This window comes from Cinclus cinclus, chromosome 18 (genome assembly GCF_963662255.1).
Source record: "Cinclus cinclus chromosome 18, bCinCin1.1, whole genome shotgun sequence".
NCBI lineage: Eukaryota > Metazoa > Chordata > Aves > Passeriformes > Cinclidae > Cinclus > Cinclus cinclus.
In genome coordinates this window covers 8789983-8804651 of record NC_085063.1, presented here as the reverse complement: position 1 = coordinate 8804651, position 14669 = coordinate 8789983, and the positions used below count along the sequence as shown (strand labels likewise).

The window sequence follows — 14669 nt, the reverse complement described above, 5'->3', positions numbered from 1 at the left end:
CGGATTCTGATTCACAGAATCACAGAACAATTTGAGCTTGAATGGACTGTTAAGATCATCTAGTTCCAAGTCTGGCATTTTACAGGGGGAACAGAAAGGCCCTTTGGGGACCAACACAGGCAGTGGGACAGTGAGGTGAGGGCAGGGAGTGACCCTCCCACCCCACCACCAGCCCCTCCTGCATCTCAAAACCAGACACCTCTCTAAACTGACCCTCCTCACAGCTCTAAGGTGACCCTCCAGCAATGCTTGTAGGGTCATCAGGCCACCAGAATGTGTTTTAGCTTCTTTAATAGGACTGTATTGACAAATCAAACTGTTTCCTTTTATCAGTGTTTTTCACTGAGGTTTTCATAGTTTCATTGGAAGGATTTATCAGTCAGATTCTGGTTTTGGTCAGTGTGAGGCAAAAATTCTCTTTCCATTAAAAAATGTATGGTATGTGCTCAGGAGGCAGAGTTTCACCCAGCTCTAGATGCAGATCCATGGTATGAGCCCCATTCAGCCCAAGAAAACCTGATCCATCTCCTCACCTGGCCAAAGCAACACTAATTCATCATGGGGCTCCCTGGTCCTCACCCCTCAGTTCCCCTGTGTCCCCCTGGCCCTATTTGAGTCAGGTCACCTGCTCTGCCTTCTGCCGCTCACTTTAGGAGACTTCCCACTCTTAGGAAGCTCCTTGAACACAGAAAGAAACAAAAATTATAAATTGAGGAGGGGTAGAAGTGAGGGCAGGGAATCAGGTGAGACCTCCTGACATCCACATTCTCTGCCCCACAGGCTGAGCTGCCCTGCACATCTCAGCCCTCTCTGCTCCTGCTCTAGGACAGGATTGCCTTCCTCAGGCTCACCTCTGCTTCTCCAACAGGGCTGGCACTGTCTTCCTGTGGCGCTGGCACCAGGAAATTTGGTCCCACTTTTGGGTGACTGCTGTGAGGGATGAATTCCAGCAGGGAACATCACATGGCATTACAGCCAGAAGGGAAAACACTACTATCAGGAGAAAAATAGAAGTGTGCTTCAAAATAGGGTAAAATTGGCACCTCTGAAATAGTGATGGGCGAATGCAAACAAGTTTGGTGTGTGTTAGCACTCCCTTAGTCCTCTCCCACAGAGCCTGGAGAACTCAGCCCACTGTCAGCTGCTGAGCAACAGGGGAGAGTGGCAAAATCTGCAGGCAGGAGAATGAATTTACCTGTCTTGTGTATGCCAGGGTGGCAGCCTCAGGGCCAAGAGGGCTGCAGGCTGTTTCGACAAGATGCATTTCAACTGGTTTCATCCTCTCTGCATCTCTCTGCACACCTCAAAAATTCCCCCTGTTGGTTTCCTCTATCAGTAGAAGTCAAGGCATGAGCCAGCTATGTGTGACCTCACTAGAAAAAACTCCCTCTGACTTCTTCTAACTCAATGTTAGTTATTCCCTGAGCCCATTCCAAATTTTGCAGCTGGGCCAGCACCCACAGTGCTCTCCTTGGATGAAGAGGGACATGTCCCAACTGCTCCTGCAATGAGCAGGTTGGGAGCACGTCAGCTCCTGCTGCTAGTGCTCTGGGGTTTGGGGCATCACCATGAGCCTGAGTCATTGCCACACCTGGCTGTGGTAACAGGTGGCCAAGGAGCCCATGGCACCAACCTAACCCCCCTCAGCACTTTAGACCAACCAGTGGTTTTGTGGGATTCTATCTGGGTTTAAGCAGATTCCCCTGCATTTAACAGCAGGGGGAAGCATGACATGAACAGTGTGGGCTTGGCCTTTTATGCAGTTCTTGTAGCATTTGAAAATTTATTTTCTGTGTACTAAATATCTGAGTCATCCTGGGATAGCACTGCATTTGGATGTTACCATGTGCTCTCCTCTGCCACAGTTTATGAGGAAAGAGTCTTTTAAACCATCAGGAAAAAGCTCACACTGCCAACTCTTCCTCTTCTCTCTCCCGGCTTTGGAAACTTCAGGGAAAACCAACAGGGGTTTTTATCCTCTTAATGTCAATTAGCTGAAAAGGTGAAATAACTCGTGATCAGGCCACAGGTGGTTTGAGAGTGCTTGTTGTGGTTTGGGTGCCAGGCAGTGGAAGCAGAGGTGGGGAATGCTGGGGCTGGTACCATGCAGTGCTCATCCCAGCTTTTCCAGCAAAGCCTGTTTCCTGGAAGCCCAGCAAGACTCATGTACTGGAGTGTTCGGCCACCCTTATAAAGGTTAATATTTACCAGAAAGGTCCTCCTCAGTCACCCTGCCTACGAGCCCATGTGAGAAGAAAATTGTCTGCACAGAAGTTCCAGGTAACTTGGCAACGAGGGGATCAGGGCTGGGGGGAGACCTGAGGAGAGGCTCCAAATACCCTGAACAGAACACAATAACATGTGAGCGCTCAGGAGATACCCTGGCAGAGTAAGTCAGGCTGGTGGCACTTAAGCTGAGGAGCTGCTGGTGGCACAGGGCATCATCCCCTGCCAGCCCCTCAGTGCTGCAGTGGCTGGTGGCAGGAGACACCTGGCAGTGACTGCAGAGCTCTCTGACACAGGCTGGCCCATCTCATTATTTAATCCCCCTCTCCAGCTTCACCAAGCTGAGCTCTGTGGTCTCCACTGCAACCTGCCAAGGCACAAGGGTTCCAGCCATGGTGTCCCAAGGAGGGCTGGACATGGTGGACCCTCATTCAGTGCTGGCAGGGCCACAGGGATCAGCAAGGCATTCTTGACAGGATGTGGAGGAGCTGGCAGCTCTCCTTGCCCTGCCACACCTGCACATGGGTAGGGACCCTCAGAGTTACAGCAGTGGGACATAAACTCTGGCAAACCTCTGCGAGAGAGCAAGCCTGTCAAAGCATCTGCTGCAACCGCTCTGTCTGAAAGGACAAAGGATCTGTGCTGACTGGTGTCCAGGTGGATGGAGCACTCTAAATAAATGTGCACAGCTGGACCACAACTGCTCTGCTTCCACTTCTGCCAGCACCTAATTGGACCTGGGTCTTCACTGAGCCCCTGCCCATGAGACACCACCAGAAGAGCCACAGCTCACCCAGAAGCCCAGGGAACAGAGCTGACTCCTTGGGTCTCACTGTACAACTGCTGGAGGCCTCTAGCAGACATCCCAGGTTTTTCTCCCTGGTGAGAAGGGCAGGAAGCTCCAAGGACAATATGAAGTGTTCCTTGAGCTAAGCCACCAGGCCCTACAGGGACTTCCACCTCAGCACTGAGGTTCTTTATCACCAAAAAGAAATACACAGAAAAGGCATATTTTTCTCTGCAAACATCACCCAACTAAACAGCTAAACCAGCATCCGGCTTCTTGTCTATAATATTCCTGTTCTCCCTCCCTCTCAACTCCCATGGTAAATATATATTTGAAGAAGCCAGGATGGTGTGGCAGTTCCTGCATTAACAGCTCTCCATTACTGTTCCACTTCAGACCAAGGACTCCAAATGCTGAGTCAGGATAACTGCAATGCAGCAGGATGGGAATCCCTCAAGGAGCTGCAGCCAACACCAGAGGCTCCAGCTGCTCCAGCCTTTAAGCCATCAGCACTGGGTGTCCTGCCTTGCACTCTGCCTTGGAGCAAAGTGCTGTAGCTGTGCTTCAGTTCTCACAGTGCTCTGGTGGAAACCCTCTTCGTCTCCTGTCCCAGCTGTTCTTGGACCGTGCCAGCAGCACTTGGTTCCTGCCAAGGGACTTGGAGTAAGTGATGCTCAGGGACTGAGCTGCATCCCACTGGGATAAAACAGCTTGGAAGAGCAGAGATCAGACATGGTAAAAACTGAGCATTGGCAAAAGGAGTTCTAGTCCCTTGTGAAGCTCCTTGGCAGGATTTCAAGGCCAGGCTTGACAAAGCTTCGAGGAGATTGCCAGGACTGAGGGGATTCCCAGGATCAGCCCAGGCTCAATGCAGAGTGGAGAGTGCTCCCCTTAGCTGCTTTTCAACCATTTGCTTCTCTTCTTCCCTGGCTGAACTGACCCAGGACAATGCCAGCATTGCTGAGGTGCTTCATCCCCAGAGCCCAAAACTGGGGTGAGGTGTTGCAAGTCTGGGAGCCCAGTTCAAGCCTGGGATCCTCAGTTCAAGCCTGTGGTGCCAGGCAGGTGTGAGCAGACATCCAGGGACCCCCCGAGTTCTGGAACAGTGAAGAGGCAAGCACTGCCCCTTGGGATCATCCCCTGTCATCCAGATTGCCATGAATTAACTTGCCCCTGCAGCAGGAAGAGCCCAGGACATGTCTGTGGGCAGTGAGGGGAGGGTAAAATGCCCTTCTTCCCCCTGCAGCTTCCTTGCACAGGAGAAGTGTGGGGGTACTTTCAAATAGCACTCGCTTCAGAGAGCTTTAAACAGCTCTGAGCGGAGGGAAAACATCATCTTCTGAACCACAAACTATTCCCGGCATTTGCTGCACTATAAAAAGTTATAAAAAGTCAAACTCATTCACGGCATAAAATGTAGCTCTGCATTATCATTGCTACAGGCTGGAAAATGCCTGAGGGAGTCACTGTTATTGACTTCCCTAAGCAACATCTGTTTAAAAAAACCTCCTGCAGTCAGCACAACTGCCCCAAGCCCAGCTCTTGGCTGACTGAGCACACAGTCAAGTTTGGGAACAGAGCTGGGGCTCAGGGGTACATGGTTGGGCTGACCCGAGCAACATGAGTATGTCTGGCTATAAATCCCATGGCAAACTGTCTGCATCCCAGTGGCACACAGCCTCGCCGTGGCTCACGGGGATGGGCTCAGGGGGGTGGCTGGGGGTGCGTGATCACAGAATCTCTGAATGGTTTGGATTGGAAGGGATCTTCATTTGTTCCAATGCCCTTCCATGGGTAGGGATGCCAATATGTGGAAAAGCACATGGAGAAACAGACAAAGGTAAGCAGGGTCAGATATGACAGTGTGGGACTCCCAACACCACCTCCAAGTCAGACTAGGAAAGGACTCTGGTGACAGAGAGTTGTATGATAAAATAAGTTCTTTGTTTTCTCTCTTTAGAAAACATCTTTCACACATGGTATAAAAACAGGTAGTTAAGAAATAAATTTCAAGCCAGCTGCACCAGTGAGTTTGGGGCATCCTCCCCCTTCCTGTGCCTCTGCAGCAAACTCTTCTCAAACAAAAGCATGATAAAGAAATGCAAGCAAAAACTCTGTGGGAAATACTGTTAAATGACTAAAAGTCCCAACAAACCCAAACTTACATGGTTTAAAACCAAGCCAACCAGTTTTCTATAAAGGGGACCATGTTCTTCCCCAGAAATAATGACCCTGGATGCAGGTTTTCTTCTGATTAAATATTGACCCTTGCTGAGGGCTGGAATATCAGTGGCCAATACCTGGTGATCTCCTAGGAGTTGCCCTAGCCACTAGCAAGGAATGCTGCTGCTCACACATCCCATCCCATCCCATCCCATCCCATCCCATCCCATCCCATCCCATCCCATCCCATCCCATCCCATCCATCAGCAGTGACACGTAGTCACTGCCATGGCACGGTGCCACTCCATCACTCATCTCTCATGCTGTTTTTCAAGTTATGTTTGGAAAGATGAATAAATTAATGAAGCCTCAGAAGATAAAAACCAAAACAAAGAGCACTCAAAAAGTCCAGTTCATGCTCTCAGGGCAGCTGGAAGCGCTTGCGGACCTTCTCCTCGATGGAATGGAGCTTGACCGTGCGCAGCGCATCCAGCAGCTCCTTGGTGACTTCAGAGTCCTCCTCCCTCTTGTGAGTGAGGAAAGCCCGGAATTTCTCCTGGATGGCTGCCCTGGTCCATGGTGCCTGCTTCTTTGGTGAGTGCTCCAGGATCTGCTGCAGGCGCTTCAGCTTCTTGATGGGGATGTTCTGATACACCACAAAGTCTATCATGGCTTGTTCACAGTCTTCATCTTCTGCTGCTGCTGGGGGAAAACAGCCCAGAGGTTAAAGGGACACAGGAGAGCAGGGCACAGGCCTGGCAAGGCTCTCTGTGGGACATCTGCCCAGGGAGGCGGTGAATGCCCCAGGCCTGAAAGTGCCTGGTTGGATGGACCTTGGAACAACCTGGTCTAGTGAAAGGCTGAACTTGCTATCAGCGACACACCCTACATGGGGCAGTTGGAAAATAAGGTATAAAAATTCTGAGGAAAGTCAATGTATCTATTCCATGCTACTCCCCATCAGGGAAGAGACAAAAAGCCCAGACAAATCTGAAGTAATTGCAGTAAGTATTTACACATTCTTTTCCCTGAAAGTTCCTGTTTTCCCACACAGTTTTGTAAATCTTGTAACAGGACCAGCCCTAAGGACAGCCCCAAGGGTGCTGGGATGGGACAGATCTGGTCTCCCAGCTGGTGGAAGCTGCTGGAGTGGATCCAGCATAAGGAATGAAAACAGAAAGAATTTTCAAGAGGCCAAGGCCAAATAATTACTCAATCAGGGAGAGATTAGCCCAGTTTCATGTCATTGAAAACTGGGAATGGTTTCACTGGTTATAGTGGGGTGGGTTGAGCTCCACTGCTCAGGGTCTGCCTCTTCAGCAGGCTTGGGTTTACAATGAGCAGGTCCCTGTGTGCCTCCTGAGAGGGATCATAATAAACTGGAGTTTAAAAAGCCCTTTAGCTCCCTTTTCTGAGGCGTCCTCTCTCTAAAAATATCTGCAAAGGGCTGGTCTGGCTGCGGGGGCTGGTGCTTGATGCACGTGCTACTGACACTGCTCTGACCTGGCCATCCCCCACCCCGGGACTTCATCCCACTGGTGACAGAGCTTTCCAGTCTGGGTGTCAGGATCACACTTCTGGTAGGGAACTCATGGTGTGAGTCAGGCTTTGTAAGGAGAAATTTCTGTGCTGGTGGTGCCTGGAGAGGATAGAAAGGTGAGAGCTGGTGAGGGGGAAGCCTCCACATTCCCTCACCACAGAGGAAAATCTTTTAGAGTCATGGGATGTCCTGAGCTGGAAGGAACCCACAAGTCCCTTCATTGAGTCCAAGTCCTGACTCTGCACAGACCACCCAAAACTCCTACAACATGCCTGACAGCTTTGGCCATGACCACTTCCCTGGAGAGCCTGTTCCAGTGCCTGACCACCCTGTGGGTGAGTTTTATTAAAGCTTTTCTAACAAGCTTCATCCCGATGAAAGAATGACATTTTTTCACACCAGAACAACCTCCTCTAGATGTGGTGAGGTCCCCATTGCTTTTCAGATTTTCAGGACATGGCACTGGATAATCTCATCCAAGCTCATTTTCCCATGAAAGGTTGGACCAGATAAATTTTCAAAGTCCCTCCCAGACTGGGCTGTTCTATAGCTTTATGACTGATTTTATTTTTAGAAGCTTAAGGGTGAAGGAACACTGCCATCCAGAGCAGTCACATGAAATTTGTTTCCCATGTCTGGATCCTCAGGGTGGAGCAGGTGGTTCCAAATAGCTTCCAGCCTCACCTCAAGTGACATCAGGCCCTTGGGATGAGTTTGGGGGCCCTTCAGATGGTTTTTCAGTCCCTTTCTCACCCTCTCACCTAGGGAGGGAGCATGTTACAAAGCACCCTTGGAACAGAGCCTTTTTTCTGCCCTGTACCTCTCTCCTGTCTTTTGCCAAGAAAAATTGAACCAGATGGTCCTTGAGGTCCCTTCCAACCCGGGATTTGGGGATTTTCTGATCTGTGCCCATTGGCTGTTCTTGCTCAAGCTTCCACCTCTGCCACAGCTCAGCACTACATCTGCACCACCATGGTGACGTGGTTGACACCACATCTCCACTTTTACACCTGACAGGTCAAAATCCACCCCACACTCAGCTCTGATGAACCTTGGGCTCTGCTCCACTTAACCTGCATGGGACCAGGCTGTGGCTGCCATAAAAGCTTCCAGAAAACAGGTGGAACCGGGAAAACAGAGTGCAGGAACCAAGCTGGGTGCCTCAGCTGCCAAAAAAATATCCATCCCAGCACTCCCAGTTGTCCCTGGTAAGATCCACCAGGATTTCACTGTCAGCTTTTTGTTCTCACCTCACAGTGACTGTTGCTTAAGCCCAGCACCCTGTCCTTGCTCTATGGGACTGACAGTGGAAGGAGATGAAGGGAGACAGACTATCTTATCCATAACTGTTACTCATTATGGATTACTTCTTGCTTTTACAAGCCATTTCACCACTTTTTGCATCTAAGTAAGATAAAGTCAGAAGGAAGTTTGCCCTCACCCTGGCAGCATCAGTCCTGGCATGCTGTGCTGTGGCTCACCTGACCCCTGTGTGCTGTTGCCTCTCCCCAACCTGCAGGATGTGCAGAGAGTGTCGTGGTACTTGTTGCCCTGCACGTTGGTCACCTTCCCCTGCTGCTCACAGTGCTGGTGTGGCTGGCATGGGTTGGTGCTGTAGTTGGAGGAGAAGAAGCCGTGGGGGCAGTCATGACACTGGGTGTCCTCAAAGGGGGAACCTGTACATGGGGAGACAACAAGACCATCAGGTGATAAGCTGGCACAGGAGCAGAAGCAACAGCTGGGGATGATGCCAGACACCATTTGAGCATGAGAGTCATGTTTTGGGAATGATCACTGCCAGCAGCTCCCCTAGAAATCACATGTCCTCACGCAGGGCAAACAGCAGTGCTTCCCCCAACCTTCTCCCAAGCCTGTGCTTATAAATTGTCAGAGCCCTCAGACATGAGAGGACAACAAAAGGACATCTCATCTACTATTAAAAGGCCACCTCTCAGGAGCCAGCAGCCAGGCAGGTGGCTGAGCTGCTACACCAGCCCTTTATTTCCCAGAACCCTTAGTCCCAGAGCCAGAGGCTCCCGACCAAGCGAAAGTAAAAGTCTCAGTGGAGGTGAAGGCTCAGCTGTCCTTGGCTGCACTGTCACTGCTCTCCCTGGCTCCAGGCCAGCGCTTCCATTGTGTCACAGGGATGAAGGCAGGCAGGATAGAACCAAGCAACATTCCTGTTCCTTGGGAGCAGAGGGAAAGGCTCTGGGGGCAGATTTCCCACCCCTTTCACCTCATTTTCCGGAATCAAATTACAAGCAGTTTCTAGATTGTTGCCACCTTTAGGCATTCCCAGAAGTCTGATCTTTCAGGGCCCTCCCAGCCCTGACTATTCCATGATTCTAAGGCCCAGCTGTAACCCCCAGCACTGGAGCCACTATTTGCAAATGGGAAATCCCAAAGAAGTTGATCTGCCCAGGGGGACTGCACACATATCAAAGCCCTCATCCAATCCAAACAGCAGCAAACTCTGCCTATGGCCCCCAGTCCACACCTTCCCCATCCAAACACCAGCACTGGCAGGTCCAGGGCTCTGCCCACCACACTGGACACTCAGTCCTTGCTGTGATGTTCAGGTAGCTGGGCTGGGTTGCAATCCTCCCCACACAAGAAGCCTTTGCAAACAATTAATAATAATAATAATAATAATAATAATAATAATAATAATAACAAACAAACAAACAAAAACCACCACCAGCTTCTCATCAAATACCCAGCTTGCTGCATGGCTCCTCCATCCCAAAGCCAACCCTCCAGACAAATTTAATGTTTAATTTCAAAGTGCTTCCCTGTAATGCTTGGAGATCTTCTTTGCCCTTTGCTGTGTTACTGCATTTTGTCATGTGCTATAGAAAATTAAACCCCAAATCTCAATCATAAACATCAGCTGAAGACAACAAATATTTTCTCTCTGGCCGATGAGCCTGGAGCTCTTACATGCCATACACGGAAGGACTTCAAAAGACTCCGTGCTTCAAAAGCCTTCATATTTCAAAAGCCTCCCCACTTCAAAGTGTGAAGCAGGATGTTGCTGGGATTTCTGGTGCTGCCCACACTGGTTTGCTGTCCCCTGCTGTGGTTTCCAGGCAGAGCCTGGACCTCAGTGATTGATGAGTTTCCACATATTCAGAGCAACTAAAGGGCCAGAGAAATCTGTTCTGGGGAAGCAACAAATAATAAAAATAAATCCCCTAAAATGTCTTGGGACTTAGATCACCCAAGGAGGTGGAGTCTCAGACTCAGGAGTCAAAACAAAGCTGGTCTTGTGGTTTTGGAACCTGGACGCGTGTCCACTGTATGTTTTCAACACATCTTCTCAAATTACTCAGTGAAAAACCACAAAAACTGTCCCCAGAGCTGCACACATTCACCACCTCTGCCCTTACATCATCAACCACCTTTTTCAACCCAGATTATGAGCATTCCCAGCTCCTGGGCTGCCTATGCAAGGAGAAGGGAGCTAATGAAGGATCAGGAGCAGCTTGGACTTTCCCACCTGCTGTGGAACAGGGCCAGTGGCTGCTCCAGGGATGGCCAAGTCACAACCTGGCTCTGCCTGTTGTGGCAGGTGAGGCAGGTAACTGGGATTGACACATCCCATCAAAGCGTGCTGCTGGGGATTTCAAAAGCTTTCAAAGTGATAGCTGGGGAAAAACCCAACCGAATTCCTCCTTGGAAAAGGAGCAGTAGCACGCCAGCAAGAATGGCACTGTGCCAGTACCAGAGCTAAAAGGAAGTCAGGCAATGGGCAAGCATTGACTGCTGCATTTGGTTGCTGTATTTATCAGTGATTTTTATCTCCAGCAGAGCTTTTTGGGGCGTGACAAGAGCCTTGTGAGGGTGCCCAGTGCCCATGTGGTACTTACCCGGCTTCACAACACCAGAGCCCGGCGGGCACTCGGAGTGCCTGATGCAGAACTCCATGTTGGAGTAGTAGCCCTGCTGGCACTGGCAGGCACGGTTGTGCGTGGCATTGCACTGCTGCACCTCCACCTGCTTCTCCCCGCAGATGACATTGCAGTACCGGCACTTCTCCAGGTAGTTCCAGTACTGAGTGTAGTGCAAATCCGGGCAGGGCTCACACGCCGTGCGTCTGTCCCTGGAGCAGTGCTGTGCCACGAAGGTCCCCGGAGGGCACTGCTGGCATGTGATCCTCTCGTTCGTCACAGCATCCTTCCACTGGTACGTGGGCTGGGCATTGCAGGCGAGCTCAGCCAGCAAAAGGAGGAGAGGGGGAAACATCCACTACGGCAAAGACAGCGCAAAGAGTCCTGAGCTCATCCTCAGGCAGAGGCGGGAGCAGCAAACGCGGCTGCTGCTGTTACAGAACTTGTTATTGTTGTAGATACAAGAAATTGTTCTCCCTCTCTGTGCTGCTCCCAGCCCAAGGACCAGCTGCTGCCCTCCTTTGCCATCCTAGGTGACAGAGCATCTTTCCCAAACCCATTTGTGATGCCTTCAGAACCCAGCTGCCCTTATTCAGAACCTGAAGCATCTCCAGCAGATCCGCACTCTTTCACCCCAGTCAGTTCCCCATCATCTGCAGTAATAGACACCTTTGCAAACCAAGAAGCAGAAGGGAAGTTTTCCAAACTAGCAGATACAAAGCATGCTCCCTAGGACCTTTAACACTTTTTGGAAACCCAGATGCACAGGATAGGACTGAATCCCAGAGCTGGGTTATTCTCCCTTTCCTTTTCAAAGCCCACGTGCCCAGCCTGACAAGCAGAAATCCATTACCTTGGATGGATGCCTCACACTCGGCACGTGGCAGGATGGCATCGCACCGAGAGCTTCCGAGCGCCTGGATCAGAAACCTGGGGAGGCAGAGAGGGTTCTTCAGAGGCTGATGCTGGCTGGGCCGAGCTCCTCTCTGCAGCAGCAGGTTCGACCCAACCGGCCAGAGTTAAAACAGAGGGCGATGGAGAGAAGGGCTGATAGGTAAAGGCTGATAGGGAAGGGCTGCTGGGAAAGACTGGGTTTCCTCGCCTGCTTTCCTGAGTCAGCCCTTCCTCCGAGGGAGATGCCGGCTCTCCCCAGCACAGGGACGGAGCGGAGCCTTATAGCGGCTGCGGGTGGGAGGCTCTGAGCGCTCCCGAGACACGTGGAATCGCCGTGGGAGGGAAACCAACCCCAGCCCACCGCAGCCGAAAAGGGACAGGAACTGGTGGGGAAGCAGCCAAGGTCTCCCTTTCCTCCCCTTCCCTCCCACCCCTATCCATCCTCTGGGACTGGCTCCGCTCACCGCACCTCCGCCTCGCACCTCCGCACCGCGCCGCTCCCCGCGGCGGGCAGCGCCTTTATAGACCGGCCCGTGGGGAAGATCCCCCCCTGGGCAAGGGGAAGTGACATCGCTGCTTCATCCCGGCCCCCTCGACCCCATCCCGGCCCCCGAGCCCTTCCCGATCCTCCGCTGCGGTAGCACCGGCTCCGCCTTCGGGTCCCGGCGCCCTCCCTCAGCCGAGCCCCGCTTTCACTCTCGTTTCTGCATTTGCCTCTAAAAGTGAAGTTTTCAGAGCAATGAAGTTCGTCTACCTGTGTGGAGGAAGGAGGCGAGTGAGATTCGCACGGTTTTTCAAAGCTCTCAAAGTTTTACAGGGGGTTGGCGAGGAATTTTCTGGCAAGGGGAAAGGCAGGGAAATTCCCCTGAGAACGTTCTGTTCCCCGGCTGTAAACGCCGAATAACTTCCCAGTAAGAGCAGCTGCCTCTCGCTGTGAGGGCACAGTTTGCCCCGTCAATGGCAGCCCCGAGGGGCCCATCCTGGCTGTGGTAGCGGGCAGTGAAGCCGGAGCTGCGGGGAGCATCCCTCCGGCTCTGCCCAGGGGCTCCGGGACCAGCCCCCATCCCACTGCCGCGCCCTCCGAGAGCACTGACCCTGCCGAAACAGCCCCGATCGTCAGTGCCTGGGCACTGCATTGCTAAAGCCGGCTCCCAGCTTCAACCCTTTCCTTTCAGGAGCACCGAGGATAACACCAACTCCAACTGTAGCACTAAACACAGGTACCTTTTGTGGCAAAACGTCATCCAGCAGCTAAGGAGGTCAGCATTTAAATCCCTTGCAGGTGACAGTGCCGTAAGTCTCGGACCCCAAGGGTTCAAATGAAAACTGAACTCAGCCTTGTAGGTACAGCCTTTGGAGCAGAGTGCGTGTTCTAGTGCCTGCTTCAAGACACGGGACTCCCTCACTTTGTCCTGATCTGTCTCACCAGATTCCCTCTGAACAGACATTGGTGAACAGTCAAAACCAGAGCAAATGCTTAAAAAGCAAATGCAAGTCTCTGCAAGGATGAGGGAACTACAGTGAGGACCTGAGAGTATGTGGAGGTTTTTCTCCTTGGGAATTGTCAGCCAGCTCCTCCTGCAGATCACTATAGAGAATTAACAATTCTGCATCTGCCTTCGACCTCTCACCTCCAGCTCCCAGCCACTGGGGCTGCAGATGGAAAATCTCATGGACTTTATTCTGAACTCTCAAAGATCAGACCTACAAGAGCTAAACACATCATTCACCAAGAAAATCAAACCCAATTCTCCACTACCCAGAAGGAGAAGGAAACCCCAATGGCCAGGAGGAACCCAAAGCTCCTTCCAGTAAGATCAGTTTCTACCCACTTTGGTTAAAGGAAATCCTCTGACTCCAGCAGGAGCCAAGGGGGGTCAGTACTATGGTCCAACTGCAGGGTCTGGGCAGTGTTTATTTGCACTTTACACAGAACAGGTGATGGGCTGATTTTCACAGGCAACTCCAAAGTGGTTTTTCATTTTACTGCTTGTTCATCTCAATCCCCTGTAGTTGTCCAAAGGGATCCTGATTTGTAATTCATTTTGACATAATCCCTGAGCGAGGACTGCCGGGATTTTGCTTCATCAGTGTGTATCAGCTCAGTAATTAATCAGCTCATCTTCCAGCCCTGCCTTGGCAGCAGTGAGGAATAGCCCCTTGATGTTTTTTGGGTGAAACTCACTACTAGACTGGACCCAGTAGAAAGCCCTGCTCTGGGCTCACCCAGCTGGAGAATTTCAGTGGGATCCCTCAGCCTGAGGCTTGACCACCCAGGAGCCAGAGTGTTTCCTTGTCCACAGGCAGAAACACAATTTCAGTTTTCCATCCCTGGATTTCACATGGAACCCACAGGGTGTATGAAAGGATAGCAGGAGGTCACATCCCGAATGGCACCTGCTGGCAGTCCCTGTGTCCCAGCCATGCCCCTGCTGGGATGGACACAATGTGCCAGGAGACCCCAAGTCCACAGCTCCTCGCTGCCCTGCAATGCCTCATCAACACTTATTTTTGTTGTGAATCTGGTAACAACAAAAATGTGTCAGATGGACACTCCTAGAGAGTGAAACACCACATTAATGGAACAGAAAGGGCTTCCCCAGACAACTTCCCCAGACTCAAACAGAGTCTGGTGGAGCAATGACCTTTGATTAATCTTTTTCTCTCTGTTCTTTTGTTGGTCCAACAAACCTCCCAGAACTGGTTTATGGGTCACTGCCTGATTACCAGAAAGTAACAACTCAGTACTAACTCTGACAATGCAGATAGCATAGAAATGTTGTTCAGCATCATATTGGCATGGCAGTTTCACACTCCAAGGTGTCCAACAGCACCACCTTCCAAAACTACTCTTGCAAAGTAAGGTTTCTTGTTAAATTCGTAGAAAAATCTGTAAAGCAAAGAAATCCCGTGCTTCTCATCAGTAATCACTTTGCCAGCCAAAGACAGGGCTCATCTCTTTCCAGATGAAATATTCTGTTTTGCTGTTTTTGGTCTCTTTTGTGAGTCCTTTCAGCATTTTTGTGGTGGAAAAAAACAGCAGGAAAGGTTTGTTCAATGACACACCACTAAAATTTCAGACAATGTTCCAGGTCTAGTCATAGCACTGTAAGGCAGAGGCAATCAAAAAATCAGTATCTACTTCCTTTATGATCAGTAAGCCATGTGT

The 14669-nt window shown here is 50.9% G+C and overlaps 1 protein-coding gene across 1 annotated transcript; it reads right to left on the bottom strand.

Moving 5' to 3' along the window:
* Positions 1 to 5597: 5597 nt before the first annotated feature.
* Positions 5598 to 11504, bottom strand: TNFRSF6B (TNF receptor superfamily member 6b). The gene is made up of 4 exons (XM_062505260.1): positions 11460 to 11504; positions 10586 to 10964; positions 8198 to 8392; positions 5598 to 5875 (listed from the first exon to the last, which is right to left on the bottom strand). The coding sequence occupies exons 1-4, from the start codon at positions 11499 to 11501 to the stop codon at positions 5598 to 5600; spliced, it is 894 nt and encodes a 297-aa protein (XP_062361244.1). The 5' UTR covers positions 11502 to 11504.
* Between the last annotated feature and the right edge of the window lie 3165 nt (positions 11505 to 14669).

What these genes read in the sequence shown, in the direction of transcription:
- TNFRSF6B (XM_062505260.1), bottom strand. Translation starts at nt 11,501, where the DNA reads ATGCCATCCTGCCACGTGCCGAGTGTGAGGCATCCATCCAAG. An exon ending in GTGTGAGGCATCCATCCAAG is followed by an intron (nt 10,965 to 11,459) that starts GTAATGGATTTC and finishes TCTTTGCCGTAG; the next exon opens with TGGATGTTTCCCCCTCTCCT. An exon ending in CTCTGGTGTTGTGAAGCCGG is followed by an intron (nt 8,393 to 10,585) that starts GTAAGTACCACA and finishes CCCCATGTACAG; the next exon opens with GTTCCCCCTTTGAGGACACC.